Raw genomic sequence first — 22,074 nt, 5'->3', positions numbered from 1 at the left:
GCACATGGATCATCATGGATCGGTAACGTTTTTGGATAGGCTTGTCTGCGGCGCTGTCTGCTTGCCGAGTTTGCCTGGGCCGTCCGTCGCTCACTCGCTCATGTGAAGAAGGGCAATGGGCACACGACATGCAGAAATTGCACCAAGCCCACGTGGTAGCAGACGCGTTTCTATGTCGGGCCGGCCCAGGGCCCACCACCTGTGTCCTTTCCCCTCCCGCAAGCGAAAGCCCCAAACAAATCCCCCGCACGCCTCCGCAGCCGACGATGACCACCGCCGCGGACGCCGACGTCGACGACTACCACCACTCCGACGGATTCGTCATGTCCGACGTCCTCGCCAAGGGCCGGGAGGCCTGCTACAAGGTACATCCCTCAGACCCCCCCCCCCCCCCCCCCCCCCCCCCCCCCCCCCCCCCCCCCCCCCCCCCCCCCCTCTAAGCTCTCTGCTCCCCTCCGGCTTTCCGTTTCCGCTACTGACGGGGCGACGCGCTCGGCTCTTCGCCCCTTCTCCGCAGGCACGGGATGCCTTCTACGCGTGCATAGAGAAGCACGCGGACAAAAAGCCCACCGAGATCGCCACCATGGGTCTCCTCTACCCCGCCGACTGCAAAAAGTCCCGCGCCGACTTCGTCAGCAACTGCCGCCCCACCTGGGTAAGCGCCCTCTGGTCCACCTCGCCGCCGTCATCGCTTAGACCTGCACGATTTTGCGTGCTTCATGCATTCTCTTCGTTTCGTTGCAATTGGTGAATCCGCAGGTCAAGCACTTCGACCGGCAGTACTGCGCCAAGAAGCGGGTGCAGAGGTTGCTCGACGGCGATGGGGACCGCCGGGGCCCCATGTCGCTGCCCCAGCCCTACACCTTCAAGCAATAGGTAGTCTTCCTGTGGTTCAGATCTTGGTATTCAGCTCAATTGGATCAGTGCTACGTTGGTGTCTAGATGCTATAGTATTGGTTTCAGGCTTTGTGTCATTTAGCTGGATGCATATGTGATGTGTACCAGTACATTGCTCTGAATGCTAATGGATGAGCGAATCTGTATGTGGATTTATCAATATCAGGATATCCCTCATTGGCAATTGAGTTGCATTACTTTTCTTCTGATGGCATGCAGATTGCCAGAATCCTTATTGAAACCTTTCGTCCTTATTTCAACTTTCAATTGATCAATGCAGGGGGTAAAAGGATATTGTTGTGTCATTGATTTTTTTGCCAGGTTGCTGGAATGCAGTCAACCATCATAGCTTAAATATGTTTATTCTATCGATGGTATTTCTGCCTATCTAGGTTATTAAAACGTTGGAACACTCATGGGTGAAATTTTGACTTTTAAACGTTTAAACTTTGTTTAAACGTAGTTTTAAACAACATAGGAAAAATACCAATACATCATAATTTCAGACAATAATATGAAGTTAAATACCAAAACAGAGAGGTTACTGGCTTACCAAAACTTCACCCATGAGTTGGATTGAACCCCAAAAGTAACTAATAGACTGGGCCCAAAAGTAGCTAATGGTCTAAAATGCATAAAACACTGCGTTTTACAGTTTAGAACGCCAAAATGCTAAAACGTGGTTTCAACCTCTAATTAGAGTTTTGACGTTTAAACGTAGTTTAAACATCGTTTAAACGTAGTTTTAATAACACTGCTGCCTATTATCCACAATCTTTTGTTGTGTTTATAGCTCTTCTAAAATATGATTTCATACTTGTGAAGTTCCTACGATGATATAGAAATTCTTGTTTGCCCTGTGAAATAGGACAATTACAAACAGTGACTGAAACATGATAATAACCAAAACGTTCTGACAACATTAAGACCTTACTGGGACATGCACTGGTGCTTCATTCCCTTGTAGTGTTATCAATTGACATCTTCTAGTCCATACAGATTCCATAAGGATTTTAAGTGCCAACCAGTTTTCACAAAAGTGGATTGTTGTTCAATCGCCATTTCTAGCCATTCTGTTTCCTGTAACTACTTTATTTATGCATTAGCCCTTGTAGTTTTCTAAAGTCCTTTGAACTGATTTTTGCACATAGTGACTTGCCTTTTAGGTCACTGCATTTATTGTGCCTCGTTAAGTTGTTCAGTTAAGCATACATGGACTGTTATAGATTGAGTATTCCGTTGAGGGTTCTATGTATTTTCATTCATAATCAATAACACTGCGTGGTGATTTATTCAACAACAATGACAAAGACTTTTAGTCTGAAGCAAGTTCCTTGTGAAGACTTCAAAGGAGTTTCCTAGATGAATTAGTGTGTTGGGTTATGGCTGGTGCTAAGAGTCTGGGGTCCCTAGGCTTAGCTAGGACCTTGAATGTAGCCGGTTCAATTGCTATCTAGCACTCCCTCTGATTAGGCTTCGGTTTTGGCTTAGTTTTAGCAGGTTCCCTGCTTTGTAAGCCCTTTGTTCTTTCCCTATATTATATAAAGATGTGAAGTTCTCCTGCGCGTTCGTTAAAAAAAGTCCGAAGCAAGTTGAGTTAGGATAGAGTAGAAACCCAACATAGACCAGTCAAGTTTGAGACATATGAATAGCTGTTCTACATACACTTCTATTGAAGACTAAATCATTGGGTATATTACATTATTTGAAGTCTCATTTTATTGCCCCTTCTCATGTCAACCTGGTCTTTCTTTGTCTCTCTTTCTATTGCTATCACACTTTAGGATCCCACTACGTATGGGTGTCTTTAGAGTTTTCTGGTGGACATGTCTAAACCTTCTTAATCGGTGTTGAACAAGCTTTTATTTAATTAGTGCTTCCTTAACATATCATGTATATCACCGTTTTGGACTCTATCATTTCTTGTATGGCCACAAATCTAACATAATATACATATTTCCCAACACTTATTTGGTGATTTATCTAAAATGATCAATAATCATGTGGCCCTATACCTAAAATCTGGTAATGAAAGGAACAGCTAAGTTTGTTTCCTCTCTCTATTGGACCTTGTTCTTGCTGGTTCGTGCTATGTTTGACAGACCTGATGCTTGGATAACATTGTGCCATTGGATGTGCTAACAGAGGACACATTGTTGACTCTGCACAGCTAAAAATAATCTATTGATTTTCTTTATAAGATGAATGTGCCTTATATGGAAAAAGAAGGATATATACAAGATCATTCGATGTTTTGTATGTTTCCTTATTTTCCCATATAACAAAGAGATTTCAAACAGTCATTTGTTCAATTAGTTATATCCATGTTTCTTACATGGATTGGTGGATGTGGTACTGTATAATGACTTGTAATTTATACTGTCGTTTTAGTGCTGTAGAAGTAGATTTGTGTCATTTAGCACGTCTAGATTTAGAAAATGAAGATGAGTAAACCTATGAAAACTACTCAAATGGCTTTTAAAGGTAAGTTCTGTGGCAAGCTATGATACAACTTTGAAGACGATTAGACCTTTGGTAGCTGCTCTTAAATTTATGCTTAAACTTGATCCCCTGGTTTTACAACTTTGACCTTTGTAGTTACTAAAAGTTGTCAGAGCTGGGTTTACCAGCCTGATAATCACAATGCAAATGATTCAACTTCAACTGCATGCAGGAAACTGAACTATAAAGTAAACATCACACCCTGATGATGTTTGAAGTTCCACCGTCATCCCTGAATCACACCGTGTCTACAATGTCTAATTTTTATTCTCAACAATTCTTTCTCTTCCTTCATAACAATGTAAATAAAGCTCTATGTGTAGTTTTGGTAATTAATATAACTAGGTGGACTAACATGTTTTATGAGTTCCATGAATGAGATAGGATGAAGTCCACAAAGATAAGCAGGTGCTCTACAAGAATGAAGATTGATAAGAGTAAGACAAATGAAGTGCCTGACATTGTTGGATCTGGGAGATCATTGATGCTGCAGGAGCAGAGACTTGTAGAAAATCGTAAAAGTAAGATGCAAGGCAAAGGTATAAGCTAGGATATTTTGTTTTACCAGTCAAGGTATAATAGAGTGTGTGATTGGATTTAGGATAAGTAGTTGTAGTAGTAATGTATTAGGACCTAATGAATCTGTGAAGAACAATCTTAGACATCATTGACTTAGGCTAAATCATGATCTAAAGTGTTTAAACAAGCAGGGGTTATGACTTGTTAAAAGATGGAAAGATATTTGACAAACAGAGGGCGTCATACCCTAACTGTTGATGGTGTCGGACTAGTATAGTGTCAATCCAACCACTAAGTGTAGAGCTTTAGCAGAGGGTTCATCAGACCTTGAGCTATGGTTCGATAGTGGGTGCCAGAATAATACAACTGACTAGGTTACTCTCTAGAATGCTCAGACCCGTTGTCTTTGGTTCGACAATTGAGAAAAATGCAGCATCATACAATACAATCACACTATTGACCATGGGGTCCCACTCATAGGTAACCGTTGTGACTAGGAACAGGGGCATCGGACCATGGTGTTTGGTTCTGATGGTGGTCGTTTGACTAGTTTGATGGCAGAATAATACAGTCACGCTTGCTATTACATATTGTTTCATCATCATATTGTGAAGTATTCTCTATTACTTAGTACACTTTCGCATATAAGTTTTATTTTAGTTTTTGTGTTAACTTTTATTAGAGAAAGAATTTTATAGGCTATCCACCCCCTATTGCCATCTAGATCCTATCGAGCTGCCAGCAGGGTGGGCAGGGCCGCCATGGGTGGGTGAAGCTGATACTTGTAAGGTGGGGTGCTAGCCAATATGGCCGACATCTATTGCTAGGTTTGCTGCTGGCATTATTGGCCGTCGGATGAGACTACTGACGAGGCCGACCATATGGGATGGTGTTAGGCCATGGATCATAGATAGAGACGAGGGAATAATCTCGTCCCGTAGTGTTAAAATCTGTAAGTATCGTACCACGTTCTCGATCCTCAATCCTATAAACTAGTTAACCTAGTTACTATGGTTAGGACTGTGTACATAGACCTTTAGTAACAGACCTTTTGCATTTTAGATACTGAGCATGTTGATCGAGTTCCTTATGTTGCTATAATATTGAACGTTACTGTAGTGGCAACACAAATTCTTTCTTAGAACTGAAATACATTTAGATAGGGATTGCTTTGTATTATTGTATCCATGCTTCTCCTTTTTTCGTCTCTGCTGACACCTTATGATACAACTTGATTGATATAGTTACTTTCGCTGAGGTAGGTAGTGATGCTGTGTTAAGTTCTGTTGTCTCTTTATAATGATGATTGGGCATGACACCCCTTAGTAACATACTTGAATCTATTATTGTGTTGTAAATTCCTTGTTTCTCTAAAACCTTTATTAGTTTCAGGAAGTTAAAACTTAAAGATATGTTAGGTTGGGAGTTGCGATATTTTTGTAAGTTCCTTGTTTTGTATTCTTTGTTTACCAACATATTTGTTTTAGCGCTCTTTCTTGCTTTCCTTTTTTTTAATCCAAATTTGGTCTTGAAAATTGAGATATCGTTATTCTCCGGATTCCTTGTTTTGTGCAGTCCTCTCTGTTTACCAACTCATTTGTTTTACTGTTCTTTCTTTGCTTTCCTGCTGCATGTAAGGGTTGGCATATTGCATCAGCCAATAATAGAGCTCACTTTTCTACACAAGTAGGTTACCAAACATGAATAGTCTTGAGTTTGTCCGATGTTTTTTTTTGGTTTGGTAACAAAGGGTCTTGTACAGTCTACTGTAGCCTGTAGGGGATAGGTAGGGTGGTAGTTTCGGGATTGCTTTTCAGAACCTGAATTGATGACTCTCTTATCTGCAAAATTTTGAACATCCAACATTAACCAATTTTATTCACTCGCTATAGTTCACAAGAACGAACATGACGTTACAAGTCTTAGGGTACATCACTATCAGCCAGAACAAACACAGGCCTGTTTACACAGCAGGTGCAGGGCAGCAGTATGAACATTGCTTTGTGTTCATGTGTGGCATCGCCCTCTCAGGCACGGATGGCGATCCCTCCCTGCTGCATCTCGGCCGTGGGGGCATCCTTGTCGGCGGCCTCCGTCGTCGTCCGCTCTCCGAGCACCGGCAGGTGTCCCTTCTCCTGGAGGTTCTTCACCGTGTCGTAAAGCGACTGGCTGACCGGCCGGAACTGCAGCCCCAGGTCCCGGAGCTTCTGGTTGGAGAACTTGTACGGCTGCTTCCGCGGATTCACCTCGTCGGAGCACCTGCACCAAGCGCTCACACACACACACAGAGTCAGTGAAGCAAAGCAGCAAACGCTAATAATAGCATACGCACACAGTCAGTCAAGGATCTCAGTCAGTCAAGGTCGTCCTAATAAAAAAAAGGAGCGAGAAGGTCAAGACCGTTTCGTTCATATTCATTTTTGGTTCTCAGTTACAGTATCGATCAACTCTAGTGTAAACACATGGTTGTCCTGTGGGCAGGTGAGATTCTTCCCGCTTGCATGGGCGGCCCAGAGCATACGCTAAGGCTAGGTGTTTTCATTGGTATGGTGAGATTACGACAGCAAAGCAAGTGGTCGAGGACGAGGAGGGTAGTATCTTTGAAAGAATCATACGGAATTTGTCATGGGAAAAGCCGTAAACTAACAACGAACGGACGGAGGACCCATTGCAGTTGCAGTCCACGGCTGTTACAACCAGGATTGCCCGCCGCCGTCGAATCGGGAAGTTGAATATTCCATCGCGTGATTAGAGGTCGGTTGGTAAAGATCATCTTGCAGTCAGCAGTCGAGCGAAACTGACCTTTTCTTGCCCATGCATGTTCTTTGTTTGAAAATACCGGATGGTGGAGTAGTAGTGTAAATATTCTACATGTTTCGTAATAGATGCTTGCATGACTCGCCAATATTCTTATTCTACATGTAATGATGTGGTAAGAGAGATGCATGCATGGTTACTTCTTGTGTGGTAAATGATGATCGATCTAGGTAGGACCTTGGAGATGACCTACCGCAGAGGTCACCCCCTCCCCCACCAAGCCTGAAGAAAAATAAATTTGCTGCGAGTTGATGAAGAAAATTCCTAGGAAGTTTCTGCGGCGTTCCTTCCTCTGTTTCGTAGATTTGATTAAGCTGCTTACTTGATAGAAACTAGTATTTCTTTGTTTTTTTTATTTATCGCGTTTTAGTTAAAAAAAATAAACTAGTGGTCGACAAATATTCGAGAAGTTAAGTTCTAGACATACGTGCGTTGCCTGTACCTCCGTGACCGAGCGGTTTCTCTTATAGTGCTAGGTAGAAAGAACCCAACTCTCTGCTCCACATGGCACACGCAGGCCTGCAACGGAGGAACCGAACAGCTAGCAGCTGTGACATGGTTGCAGGTTGCAGCACAAAACGCAGACGCGAGCAAATGCATCTGCTCCGGCCTCCGGGTATACTACTACCTACTACACAAGTCACGAATGGTGGTGACGGCGATGACGACGTGATGTATGGCAGAAAAACGGCCTTGCCCCGATTGGCCAAAGCGAACACGGATGGCATCTAGTACGCGTAGTATAATAGTAGCTACACGCTACTTCTCCGTCTCCGAGACGACGCTGACGTACGCTACAGATTTCTACCGCTCCGGACAGATACGTTTCGAAGTGGTCGCACGTACTCTATCTAGCTACCGCTTCGTGTGGCAGTAATTGAGGTCTAGAGTATTGGCCACCGCCGTGAGCTAGCTAGCTAGCTAGCTGACTTGCACTAGCATGCAAATATTGGTGGCGTGTGGTGTGTACTAGCCGCGTCTACCAACTAGCTAGCTTGCACAGGACGCGCTCTAGCCAGTGTCAGCGTCAGTGATGATACACACAAAAGAGTGGTTCACCTGAACCGCCCCCCATACGTTCGCCCTTCTTCAGCTGACGGCCGCTTTGCTTTCGTGTGCAGCACAAGAGCCGGCCGATGAGGTGGATCGAGCAGTGTACGCGTAAGTGACCGGCCGGGCCCTGTCCATCGTTCACCTACTACGCTGGGATCCACCGGAGTTTAATTTGCAGTGTAGTACGAGTACTACCACGCTTTGCTTAATTGCTCGCGTCACCTAATTAATACCACCAGTGGATTCCTATCCACCGGTTCCTAAGCAAGCAAGCAAGCAATGAGTACTATGAAATCAGACCTGGCTGGGACGGGGTACTCGGGGAAGAGCTTGGCGAGGATGCGGACGACGTCCTCGCGGTGGAGGACGCGCTCGGCGCAGAGGTGGCGGCCGGACGCGCGGGGGCTCTCGAAGACGCGGAGGTGCGCGTCGGCCACGTCGCGCACGTCCACGTACGCCTGCACGGCGTTGGCGAAGGTGCGGGCCGAGCCGTCCAGGTACTTGAGGATGTGCGCGATGCTGGCGTTCACCGTCGCCTGCAGCAGGGGGCCCACCACCAGCACGGGGTTCACCACCACCAGGTCCACGCCCCGCCGCCGGGCCGTCTCCCACGCCGCCTGCTCCGCCACCGCCTTGCCGTAGCAGTACCAGTTCTGCAGCGTGCATATGCGTTATGGGCGTGCACTTAGAACACAGTAATGATATATGCTGTGTGTCATGCTGACGTGATTGTTGCGTCAGAAACAGACAAAAAAATAATGAGGATGGCGGCCATGCAATGCAAGTAAATTTTGCGTTGGTTGGAGGTTGGGCCGTCGGGAGAGGCGACGAGCGACCCACCAAAGTCGTACCATATATATATATATATATATATATATATATATATATATATATATATATATATATATATATATATATATATATATATATATATATATATATATATATATATATATATATATATATATATATATATATATATATATATATATAGAGAGAGAGAGAGAGAGAGAGAGAGAGAGAGAGGGGCAACGTCTCCTGTGTAAAAGGTTCTCCTGTGTAAACATGCTAAAACGTCTTAACAACCTTTGGATCCAGATTCAAAGGCTAATCTTAATCCCACCTGATAATCTTGTGTTTTTTCTAAAGAACCCCCTCCTGGTAATCTGGTGCGGTGGCGGTTAGGTAGGATTAAAATTAGCCTTTGATTCTGGATCCAAAGGTTGTTAAGGCATTTTAGCATATTTACACTGGAGAACCTTTTACACAGGATACGTTGCCATATATATATATATATAATATATATATATATATATATATATATATATATATATATATATATATATATATATATATATATATATATATATATATATATATATAAAATCCTTCCCTCGGTTCAGAATTATAAATCATTTTTTTAAAAATATTATTAGTGGGTCAAAGGTAGCACATCAAATTTAACTAAAACTATAGGAGCAAAAAAAAACATGCCATCAAATAAATACACTATAAAAACACAATTAATAAAAAATATAGTATTACTCGTTTGATATCGTAAATTACTACAGTTTTTTTTAAATAAAAATATTCTATAAAAGTTGGTCCAATGAAGTTGGGATGACGACTTGTAATAAATCCGCAAATTAAAGCCGGGGAGAGTAGAATTTGCTCGCTCCTCCGCAAATTAAAGCCAGCAGAGTTTGCTGCACAGAATAAATGGCGATCGACAAAGGCCTGCCCATCACTGCTAGCATGTGTCGACCGGCAAACTGGTGGCGTCGTCGTCGTGCATGTGTGTGTTTTTCTGGGCAGCTGAAATTTCCGTCTTCCATAGGACACGCTACACGCACACACAGACACAGACACAGGCTACTAGGCTAGAACAATTCTAGTGTGGTTGCGGGGCGGCTAGCTAGCTAGGAGAGTTGTAAGGCGTGGGTACGGTGCTGCATCTGTCCAATCATTTTAAGAGCCCACCGCGATCAAAATAGCAAGGTTAATTTGAATTCTCAGCTTTAGCTTTGACACTAAAGAGTGTCCATGCGTACGTGTTGAAGAAACACGCATGTGGGATGAGATTCTTCGCTACTGATAATTAAGCAGGTCGTAGCTCAAGCGCTGCATGCCATACATGTGTCCATCGGCGACGGCGTGCGTGGCCCCATGCAGAGGCAGGATTAATTCGCGTGGTGCGTGCGTTCTCCGTCCACATGCATGATTTGCTCCTTTTCCGTTCTCCGTTTTTTTTTTTGCGGAACCAAATTCCTTTTCATATATATGCGTTATTTCGGCTGCTTGCCTAGCTAGTGCTGTTGGTCACGCTAGAAAAAGCTGTGGTTCAAATCCTAGCTAGCTAGTGCTGCTCTCTGTGTGCTTTGGACAGGCACCATCGATGACGATGAGCACTTAGTTGGTTCTATTTGGCGGCCTCAAAAGTACTCGAACGTACTCTAGTCTAGTCTCTTCTAGGGCTCTCGGTGGTTGGTAGCTAGCTAGTGCATGCATGCCAATATACTAGCAGGTAATGATTCGCCTATCTCGTCACAGCTACCTTTATTAGTGTTTCTTTCACCCTTTCCTTTGATCGTCCTTACTTGCAAGAAATGAAAACGTATGCATCAAATTAAAGGATCGGAAACACTAATTTAATATATGGTGCTGGCGTACGTGGTGCAGCGGACGGTATAGCAGGAGCTAGCTACAAGCTACTGTACTTAGTAGTAGATCAGATGATGGATGGATGGAGACGATCGATCAAATAAAAGTGAGCAAGCAAGCACACCCACCCTGGTTTTCTCGCAGAACTCGAGGTCGCTCCAGCACGACTCGTCGACCACGACGTCGGGCCCGCGCTTGGGGTCCATGGTCACGGCGCCGATGGACGACGTGAACACCACCCGCCGCACCGTGCCGGCCTCCGCCGCCGCGTTGATCACGTACTCGGTGCCGCGCACCGCCGGCTCCACCATTTGCTCCTGCACGCGCACACATGCATGGTGCATGCGGTCCCCTTGTTACTACTTTACTGATCAGTCAGTCGACGAGTGCTGGAACTAACCCGGCCGACGGAACTCACCGGGTCGTCGGTGACGGGGGAGGCGGTGTGGAAGACGCCCTGGCAGCCCTGCACGGCGCGGCAGATGGCGTCGTAGTCCAGCAGATCGGCCTTGCAGAGGATCAGCCGCTCGGCGGCGCCGTCCAGCGCCTTGAGGTGCGCGTTCTTCGGGTCATCTGCTGCCATGAACATGTACAAACACGTTAATCGCTCCATCTGCTGCCACGCTCGCGCAGGTCGACATAGTAGACTGCTTATATATAACAACAAGCAGGAGGCATGCATGCCTGGGTTCCTGACGGTGCCCTTCACAGTGTATCCCTTCTCGAGCAGCAGCTTCACCAACCACGAGGCGATGTACCCGGCCGCGCCGGTCACGCACACGGTCTGCCCGTTCCCCGCCGGTACCGCGGTGGCGGCGGCAGCAGGGGCGCCGGCATCGGTGGAGGAGACGACGGCGTCGACGACGGTCATCCTGGCGACGACGACGACGATGATGGTAGTACCTGCAGCTGCTCTTCTAGCTCGCGCCCGCTCGTCCTTATTTACCCCTCTCGATCTTTAGCTAGATGTGTAGCTAAAAGATGTAGTAGTTTTTAGGTCTCCTCCCCCCTTGGTGCAGTTGTGCGGTCGAGCGTGATGACGACGATCGAGTTGGTAGCTAGGTTTGGTAGGATTCTCTCTTCCGATTCATCCTGAGAAGGGTGGGCGTTGGAGTGGCGCGGAATTTATAGGCCACAACAAGGCGAGGCTGCTAGCTGAGACGGGTGGAGGGGGATCGGAGCGCGCAGTGCGATGCGAGCGAGTGATGAGTAGCGCTGAGACAGACACGGACAGCGAGATGATAATAGACGTCCGGACACCGTGCGCGCTCGCGCGGTGTGGGTGTGGTGTGGCCCCCCTCTGCGCGATCGCGATCGCGACCGCGGGTTAGGTGAGGCAACCCCATGCCGTCTTCCACGACGTACATCACGCAAACGTAATTGGCTGCGTGTATGTATACTGTATGTACGCGAGGGCCACACGGGGAGTCCGATTTTTTATTTTTTTTTTAAAAAAACTTTGTTTGCATTTCTGGTGAGATTATTATCGTCTTTGAACAACATAGAGCACGAGGAGTCCATTTTTTATTTTTTATTTTAAATACTATGTTTGCTTTTTTTAAAATACTATATTTTAGATTATTGGAGGGGGCTCCCCCTCGGCTGCGCAGACAGTTAAGGACAAAGGGAAAGGAAGACAAGGGACAGGGAGAAGAAGAAAGAGGAGAAAGTAAAAAAAAGAGAGAAAGAGTAGGACAAAAAAAGAGATAATCAGCCCTAGCCTTCCCTTACGATAGATCTTGGATCCACCAATAGATCATAGTGTTGGCGCCGATCCAGACGCCAATCACTGCGATGAGAATCGTCGGCGGTGCTCTCTGCGGAGGCGCGTGTAGGAAACGATGACGTCTAAGAGAGGGTGAATTAGGACTTCTAATTTTTTCTCTAAACTAAGTCATAAATAAATTCCTACAACAAAACCTATACAAATAAATAATCTAGAATGTGCAAACTATGTTTTATTTGTCTAAGTGTTGCTATCTCTACTGCAAAGGCTAAGTTTCAATCTAAATAATCTAACTAGAAAGACAAGATTGAAACTTAAATACTTAATATAAATACGGAAGGTAAAGAGGAAGGTAGAGACGCAAACTCTCGTGTATGACACTGGTATTTTTACCGAGGTATCCGGAACCACGCAAGGTCCCGACTAATCCTCGTTGGTGCTGTTGAGCATCAAAATAAGCTGCCGAACGGTCCGGCCCTGGGGCCGGACGGTCCGTGCGCGCGCAGAACCCGTTGGGTTCCGAGTTTCTTGCTACAGTTGTTGGCTAGATTCGCGGAATTAGCTCGAGAAATCTGTTTGTAACGGGTCCAGCCCCCTCCTCTATAAATATAGAGGATTACGGCCGATTAATCATCAACAATCGAATCAATAATCAATTTATGTCGTATTTATTTCTTGTACATTTAGGAGTAGTTCTAGTCTAGTTCTAGTTTAGTCTTCCAATCCCAAATTCTCCGCTTCTCTTTGACTCTACGTCGATTATAGGAGTCTAGATCGGCCTGCCGAGCCTAGACAACACCTAAGATCTCTCCTCCCCGACGAGGTCCCTCCCGAGAGCGAGATCCAGGCGCCGCTGACGACCTTCGCCGCCCCTGCGCACGCGCGGGTCGTCCGGCCTGTAGGCGCAGACCGTCCGGCCCGTCAGGCAGGAAACCCTAGCCCTGCTCCAGGTCGCGGACCGTCCGGCCCCTGGCCGCGGACTGTCCGCACCTGTGCAGAGAGCACCACCGCCGGTTCTCACGCAGTGATTGGCGCCCAAAAAGACACCAACACACTTTTAGCGACTCCGATGGGGAAAACACATATAGACCCATTAGATCGGCCCTCAATGGCCGGTTCAAGGGATAGCTCTCTGACGTCTCCCCCAGCAATATCGACTTGGGGACCTTGCTGGTTGACGAACAACTCCAGTTCGAGGAGCACAAGGAGCAGCTGATCCAAGAAGCAAAGGCGCAGTTCCTAGCCAACTTCAAGGTGGACAGAAACAACAAGGTCGTTCGGCAACGAACGACTGATCTGGCTTTGCTCCGACCCATAACGAATACCCCCAATGTAAGTAACACCAACGAGCTTCAATCTCTTAAAGCTTACATAGATTAACAACGAGAACAAATGCAACATATCGTAGGGGTATACAAAAAGATTATAAAAGGCTAATATGTGCGTTTGATAAATCCACTGTTGCAAATTTTCCTTCGCACGAGGTTGAATTGGGGGAAAATACACGGAATTCATCGGCTACATGTTGTCACGACCAGTCACAACCCCTTATGGGATGCCGATGGACACATACCCCGAGCAACCACAAATCGGCAATAAATTAGTCGATCTGCACATGTCTGGACTGTTCGCACGCGAGCGCGGTCCGTCCAGGCCAACAACGGCCAGTCCTATTTTTAATGAGTTACCGAGATATGCGTCCGAGCCGTCACATGTTGCACAAGCCCTAAACCACCCACATTGTCGGTGTTTGGGACCCGACCGTGCACCCAGGGTTACCCCTCGAGGTGCTTTTGGGTAGGACGGTGTTGCTGACTGTAGCTCGATGGTTCGTGCTAAGCGGACGAGAGACAATAGACAATTTTCTATAGGTTCAAACCGCTTGGAGAGACGTAATACCCTACTTCCTGGTGTGGATCTTTATGTGATGGGTTACAGGAGGATTCTCTAGTATGAAGGATGCTAGAGAATGGAGTAGATGGCTGATGAATGACCTATCTTTTGATGGGGTGCCCACTGGGCCTTATATATCCGATTGTGGGGCATTTACATATGTGTACGATAACGTTGCATGCCTAAGTAATAGTGAACCGACCGAACTTATCTTCCTACAATCTTGCCGACTTACTCTCACTCAGTTCCGATGTCCAAGGTGGTCACGCGGGAGAATCGGATCAGAGCTTCGGATAACGCTCAAAACCCCGCGAACCGCCTTGGCCCGCGCTTGTTCATTCCTTGCGTCAGCCCATTCTGCCAGCAGTTCTCCCCTGGCCCACGAAGGGATGGCCTTGCGAGATAGTAAGCCCAAAACCGTTTGTGAGGCCTTCTAACCTTCTAGTGGACCCAGGGGATATCTGTCCTCCACATACACACACACACCGTCCGCATATGATCACAGACGATCCGCATATCCGACCAGACGGTCCACGTATCCGACCGAACGGTCCGACACATGGTTGATTGAGGAGGATTGTTATATAAATCCTCGTCCGTCCCAACAACCCATCACACTATACAATGCATCAGCCCAATAATACAGAATCCCAAGCCTATGGGGGCGAGTACTTTTCGGCCCCGCCTAGAAGGCCAGAAAGGAACGGTAAATCCTATGAACCATATAGGGCAAATAGTAATGCACCACATAACTCAAACCAATGGGGGGGGAAGACAACAAACTATTGTCCAAACAACCTCACCTATGATGGGACAAAGAGTCGGTGGTCTCCACTGGCTGCTATTGATATAGTAAGGGAAGAAATAGCTGGGGCATTCTAAGATAAGCTCGGAGTAAGCATGGTCCCTGTGGGGCAGTCATATCGGAGGCCTTATGATAGCTGATTTGATCACCACCCATACCCACAGGGAACTAGGATACCCGAATTCGCAAAATTTGCGGGTGACTAAGGAAAAAGCACACGTGAACACATAGGACAATTTCTAGCACAATTAGGAGAATTGGCCGACACAGAGGCATTCCACGTGCGTTTATTTTCATTATCTTTAACAGAAACCGCATTCATATGGTACGCCACATTACCTCCTAATTCTATTTTGTCATGGGGGGAGTTAGAACAAAAATTCCACGATCACTTCTTTTTCGGTGATTATAAATTAGATTTGGTAGATCTAGTGGCCCTGCAACACAAGAAAGATGAATCGGTTAATGAATACATCCGGAGGTTCCGGGATACAAGAAACCGATGCTTTCAAATTCATTTAGCAGAAAAACAGCTAGCAAGATTAGCCTTCAATGGACTGCGGTATTATTTGAAGGAAAGATTAGAAGGTATTCATTTTTTTATGCTAGCATAATTACTTTAAAGAGCTTTGGCTTGTGAAAGCCGAAGCAAAGAAACTGCTAAAAAATTCGTCACAACGTGCATATAGTAGAGTGCGACCAAAGCAACTCAGATGACGAAGCAACGGAAGTATACGCGGTTGAAATGGTTTGGCCAAAACAGGCCAAATCTTTGGCTTGTTCCTCCTTACAGCCGGTTCAAAAGAAACAGCAAAAGGAGGTTAAGTTCACATTTAATGTTGACAAATGTGACAAAATATTTGATGAATTACTCAAAAATGGCAACATTAAAATAAATCGTATTGTTCCATCCGCCGACGAACTAAAATGTCGTGCATACTGCAAGTGGCATAACTTATTTTCTCATGCCACTAATGATTGTAATGTGTTTCCACGACAAATTCAATCGGCCATTAACGAGGGACGATTGAAATTTCAGGAAATGGAGGTGGATACAGAGCCCTTTCCGGTAAATGTGATCGACTTTGAGGGCAAGAGGGTCCTAATTCGACCAAGCATAGCCGATAAGGGCAAAGGCAAAGGCAAAGAGATAATCATCGGCGACGCACGGGAGGCCGATGGGAATAATAAAATTTCTTGCAGGAAAGTGGTGGCCGAAAAAAATCCTGATGGAGGAGAGACCCTTAAGGTGACCATCACAACCTCCGGCGCTGGGGGCAAGCACAGACCAAGAAACGGACGCAGGAATCCGTACCACGCATCGCGGATTGTCCGACGCTCAGGCGCGGACGGTCTGGGGCTACGTCGGACGGTTCGGAGAAGTCCAGCCGACGGTCTGGCAATACTCAAGACCCGCAACGTCCGTGTACCTTCAAACCACGACGACCAGAAATAGGTACGTGGAAAACTAATACATTTTAAGGCAGCTGGTCGGCTAGTCAAATCTAACCTGACCTTTGATCAATTATTATCCAAATATGTAAAAAAGAAGTCCGGCCCAAGTGACCGTCCAACGAAGCGACCTCACTCACCTACTCAAGAGCGACAACAGGTAAGACCGACTGGACCACCTCACCAATCGGAAAAAATGACAGGTCATAATGTCTAATTATGACCCAACATACGTGCATGGACACCTCCACTCCCATATCCGCCTAGGCCATATCAATATACATACATGCCACTACCATAAGTCCCAAATCAAATATGGGGCATGCCACCATATCCGTTTGGAATGCCCTAGTACCACACTTGGGGGGCACCCAGACCTCTGTATTTGACAGGATGGCACCTCCAGTACAAGACCGATTGGACACTGCTCAATCGAGTCATCAGGCACAGGCCCAGTACAAGACCGATTGGACACTGCTCAATCGAGTCATCAGGCATAATCATCAGGTATGGATATAAATGTTATTACATTCTCTGTCGATTGTAACATTATCAACGACGATGAACCTATTGTTGCTCAGTTTGACTTTGGTCCTAAAGAGGCCGCCTTCACTAAACCAAAGGAATCGGTAAATCATTTGAAGACGCTCTTCGTGCGTGGTCACATTGATGGAATACCGATTGCTAAAATGTTGGTTGACGGGGCGGCTGTAAATCTAATACCTTATTCATTATACAGAATACTAGGTAAACAAGATGACAAACTTGTCAAAACCAACATGACCCTCAATGGCGTTGGAACTGATAGTTCGATCAAAGCCAAGGGAGTCACGTCCGTTGAGTTAACCATCGTGACTAAGACCCTTGCTGCTGCATTCTTCGTTGTTGATGTAGAAGGAAATTACAGTCTAATCCTAGACAGGGATTGGATTCATGCTAACCAATGTGTACCTTCTACGTTACATCAAATGTTACTACAATGGGTAGGCGACGATGTAGAACAAGTACTTGCTGATGCATCGGCCTATATCGCTGTGGTCGATGCCCCTGTACTTTGGACCTATGAGACTGCTACGTGTCTCACAGGACTAGATTTTTCTGATTATCAGTTCATAAGTATAGATAAAAAGGGTTTCATTCCTATAATGCTAGAGCCGATGGAGAATCGGCTAAATCCTAAATAAAGTTTAAACAATGAGTACACACATACAATGGCGGACGCAGGACCAAAATTCATGGGGGGCCAAAAAACACATTACAACTGAGAAAGAGGCGGGGTCAGATGATGTCTCCAACTGAGAGCCAAGGCTCGCTGGTTCGTCAAGCTTGCCAGTTGTCGGGGACGGGTCGTATCATTGAGACGAGCGAGGTCGGGTCTGCCAAGAGCGGGATGGTGTCATGACGATAACGAGCGGGACGAGGACGTTGGGAAGGGGCCAGTGTTAGGCGACGTCAGGCGTCAAGAAGGAGGCAGCGGTGTCAAGAACAGAGCATTTGGGCGGATTGGCCCCGGCAGGTCGGGACGTCAGAAGAAATGGGACCTGATGGATAGATGCGAGAACTAGATCAAAGAGGATGGAAGTTGAGAGAACTGCTCAGGGCAATTTTATCCTATCCAAACCTTATTTTTATATACTTTACAATAGGTTAACATTAGGTATAAGAGGTTATACAAAATTGAGGTGGTCCTTCTATGGATCCGACAGCATCAGAAAGAATGAGACTGGATGAATAGATGTGAGGATTAGACCAAGTAAAAGGACGAGAGTCGATAGAACTAGACTAATTCGACGCGGAGACCCATAATAGAACTGTTTTAGCCTATCTAAATCTTCATTTTAAATATACTTAACAGTAAATAAACATGATATATAAAAGGTTATAAAAATTGAGGGGGGCCATGGCCCACTTTGCCCCCCTGTGCATCCGCCCCTGCACACAGAATATATGAGTCCCTGATCGCGGACGGTCCGACTTCTGAGGTCGGACCGTCCGGTCTTTTACAAGACAGTTCGGCTTTTAAAACTGAACATCCACCGCAGCATAAAACCAGTGTCGCGGACGATCCGACCCCTGAGTCCGGAGGGTCCGCCATAACACAAAGATCATCTAATTCCTCCATGGGAGACGTAATAGAGGAATTCAGAGATCTTGACAAATTAGGACAGGGGTTTACATCGGCCGATCCTTTGGAGGAGATTGATATAGGAGATGGTAAAACTGCAAGGCCGACTTTTGTAAATAAGACCCTGGAGACCGATCCTAAAGATAAAATGATCGGTCTATCGAAAGAATATTATGATTGCTTTGCTTGGAATTACACTGAGATGCCGGGATTATGCCGTGAGATAGTAGAGCATCGGTTGCCCATTAAATCCGATTTCAGACCTTCCAAGTAGAAAGCTAGAACATTTCGTCCAGACCTTCTCCCACGAATAAAGGACGAAATTCACCAGCTGCTAGAGGCCAATTTTATTAGACCTTGCAGATACGTAGAGTGGGTCTCCAATATTGTGCCAGTGGAGAAGAAAGAATCAGGTAAGATCAGAGTATGCATTGATTTTCGCAATTTGAATAGAGCAACTCCTAAAGACGAATATCACATGCTCATAGCTGACACACTGATCAATAATGCGTCAGGAAATAGAATTATTAGCTTTCTTGATGGTAATGCCGGATATAATCAGATTTTCATGGCCGAAGAGGATGCGTCTAAAACAACCTTTATATGTCCAGGCTTCATTGGTTTATTCGAGTGGGTTGTTATGACATTTGGTCTGAAAAATGTTGGCGCTACCTATCAGAGGGCTATTAATTTGATCTTTCACGAGCTGTTGGAAACACTGTGGAAGTCTACATTGATGATATTGTAGTCAAATTGGCTGAATTTAGTTCTCATATAGCTGATTTGCGCAAAGCCTTTGATAAAATGCGTCGGTATGGTCTGAAAATGAACCCACGTAAATGTGCTTTTGGAGTGTCGGCTGGCAAGTTCTTAGGATTCATCATTCATGAACATGGTATAGAGATAGACCCTGACCGAATTAAATCCATTCAGAAGCACTACAAAACAAACCCCCTTATGGCAACGTATACCTAGCAACGTATAGTTATATGTGTTGGAAGTGATTACGTTGCAACGCTTGTTACATGTTGCAAGCGACATTCGTTAATAATAATGGTACTAGCAACATTTAACATGCGTTGCAAACTGCATCCGTGGAGTAACTACGATCACGACAACGTTTACCATGCGTTGCAACCGTATGCGTAGAGTAATTTGAATGGTGGCAACATTTACATCTGTTGAGTAATTTTGGTACTGATGAGGCAATAATGAAACTGTGTTGTTTATTTTTTTTAATGAAGCATAGTGGTATGATACTTAATTGTGCAAAAATATAGAATGAGAAATTGAACAACAAACATGTAGAATGTAACAAAAGGCAACCAACTCAAGTATGAAGTCCTTTTGGTCCACTTTTGTTTTGGTGTTTTATTTTATTAAAATATTTGTTGCATCCTTTTTGTGAATTTACTTATCAAACACCCTCTAGCCATGTGAAAATAGTAGTTGCGATTTGTCAAGGCACTTAAAGTTATATATTTGTTGTAATTTTGTTTATTCGGCAAAAAAGAGCTTAAAGTTTTATATTTGTTTATTCGGCAAAAAAGGCCTTCAGCAATCAGCAACCTCGAACTCAAGACCAACTGTTCAACATTAACACCAGCTAACCAACAGACCCTAGTAGATTTGCATATATGGATGGCACTTCAATTTCTTATAACAATTCTTGCAATCCGCTTGGCCTCCCTAGATCCCTGCAAGACTAACAAATCCGCGCTGGATCCCAGAAATCTAGAAATCCGCGCTGGACTCGGCCTCCCTGGATCCCAGAAATCCGCGCCTCCATTTTCTGGCCGCGTCCGGCTGTGCCTGCCAAGCTCGTCGTGTCCATTTTCTGGCTGCGTCCGGCGCCGCCTGCCAAGCCCGCCCACACGGCCACACCCAAGCACCTATAGGCCGCCAACCACACCAACGCCCTGCTGGCCGCTGCGCACCACCGTCTCCTCAAAAGTCAGTGTGCGCCTTCTGTAGGACATCGAGAGGAGACAAGGAACAGGATCGCGCCGGTCTCCCACAGTGAAGGACGTGATCCCCACGACTTCATTAAGGCCTACTCCCCGCCACAAGCGCTCAGGCAAGGTATCCCTCTCATTCCCCATGGAGATATTGGTGTGCTGAAACTGACTACTCATTTACTCAATGGAGTTACCAATGTCTCAAAGATAGCTATCTATGAATTTTGGATCAATGTATTGTAGTTACGTTTGGAGAAATAAACATATGTAGATGAATAGTTGTATTTTGTTCCAGTGTCGGAATGGATATTGGCCTGGTCAAGCGTCTTCTGCGTTACTCTAAAGGTTCTGATCCATATCTAGCTGGTGTAGAGAAATTCCTTGAATTTGTATTTAAAGATAAACCTGAAGGTATCAAGATTTATTGTCCATGTCAGACATGTGTGCACACTACTGTTCAATCAAGGGATGACATGTATGGGCATTTGGTGTGCAATGGGATACTTGAGAATTATGATGAATGGAATTTTCAAGGTAATGTTTCAATGCAACACACAAGTAGTCCAGAACCAAATTCGAATATTGACGAAAGGTATGTTAATGTTGACCAGCTGATTCAAGACGCTGTTGGTCATTTGTATGATGATACACCTATGAATGATGGTCAAGAATCGGTCCAGGGACCCAATATAGAAGCACAACAGTTTTATAAACATCTTGAAGATTCAAAAAGGCCATTATGGATAGGTTGTGAACTCACACAACTAACTTTATTTGTGCTTTTGTTTAATATCAAGTCCATGAACAAATGGTCAAATAAATCTTTTGGGGATCTACTTGAGGTTCTGCATATGGCTATTCCTAATGGGAATGAACTGCCCAAGAACTTTTATGAGGCTAAGAAAATAATATCTAAATTTGGACTTGGATACGAAAATATTGATGCCTGCCCAAACAACTGTAGTTGTATTGGAAGGAAAAGAAGAATGATGATTTTTGTGCAATCTGTAAGGTTTCGAGGTGGAAGGATAAGGATCCCACGTCTGTATTAACAAAGAAGGAAAGAAAGAAAGCAACACCCTGCAAAGTTTTACGATACTTTCCAATTAAAGAGAGGCTGAAAAGAATGTTTATGTGTAGAGAAACAGCTTCTCTTCTAAGATGGCATGACGAGGAGCGCATTAAGGATGGTGCATTAAGACATCCTGCTGATGCACCGGTGTGGAAGAGGTTTAATGAAAAGTTCCTAGGATTTGCAGCAGAATCACGTAATATTCGTTTTGGTTTGGCTACTGATGGATTTAATCCATTTGGGATGATGAGCTCTACACATAGTTGTTGGCCTGTTATATTGGTGGTATATAACCTTCCTCCATGGCTTTGCATGAAAGATCACAACCTTATGCTCTCTTTATTGATTCCTGGTCCTAAAAGTCCTGGAGATAGAATTCATGTGTTCCTTGAGCCACTCTTGGATGACCTAAAGGAATTATTTCTAACCAGCTTGTACACATATGATGCATCAAGAGATGAGAGTTTTACTATGCGAGGGGTCGTGCTTATGACCATAAGTGATCTTCCTGGTTTAGGAATGCTTGCTTCTCATATGGTTCATGGGAAATTCGCATGCCCTCCTTGTGGTGAAAATGTCTGGACAAAACAGCTG

General features: G+C 45.1%; 2 protein-coding genes across 3 annotated transcripts; one reads left to right on the top strand and one right to left on the bottom strand.

Annotated features, from left to right (window-relative positions):
- The first annotated feature begins 237 nt into the window (after positions 1-237).
- Positions 238-1,081, top strand: LOC100276300 (Cytochrome c oxidase subunit Vib family protein). Its single transcript, NM_001150123.1, has 3 exons — positions 238-365; positions 518-655; positions 760-1,081. The coding sequence occupies exons 1-3, from the start codon at positions 267-269 to the stop codon at positions 874-876; spliced, it is 354 nt and encodes a 117-aa protein (NP_001143595.1). The 5' UTR covers positions 238-266; the 3' UTR covers positions 877-1,081.
- A 4,679-nt stretch (positions 1,082-5,760) lies between these two features.
- Positions 5,761-11,658, bottom strand: LOC542463 (cinnamoyl CoA reductase 1). 2 transcript variants are annotated; one of them, XM_008650570.3, is made up of 5 exons: positions 11,134-11,658; positions 10,868-11,025; positions 10,578-10,766; positions 8,089-8,441; positions 5,761-6,177 (listed from the first exon to the last, which is right to left on the bottom strand). In XM_008650570.3, exons 1-5 carry the CDS (start codon positions 11,318-11,320, stop codon positions 5,946-5,948), a joined length of 1,119 nt encoding a protein of 372 aa, XP_008648792.1. In that variant the 5' UTR covers positions 11,321-11,658; the 3' UTR covers positions 5,761-5,945.
- Positions 11,659-22,074: the final 10,416 nt, after the last annotated feature.

Source organism: Zea mays, chromosome 1 (genome assembly GCF_902167145.1).
Source record: "Zea mays cultivar B73 chromosome 1, Zm-B73-REFERENCE-NAM-5.0, whole genome shotgun sequence".
NCBI lineage: Eukaryota > Viridiplantae > Streptophyta > Magnoliopsida > Poales > Poaceae > Zea > Zea mays.
The sequence above is the reverse complement of the archived record's forward strand: the minus strand, read 5'-3'. Positions and strand labels throughout refer to the sequence as shown.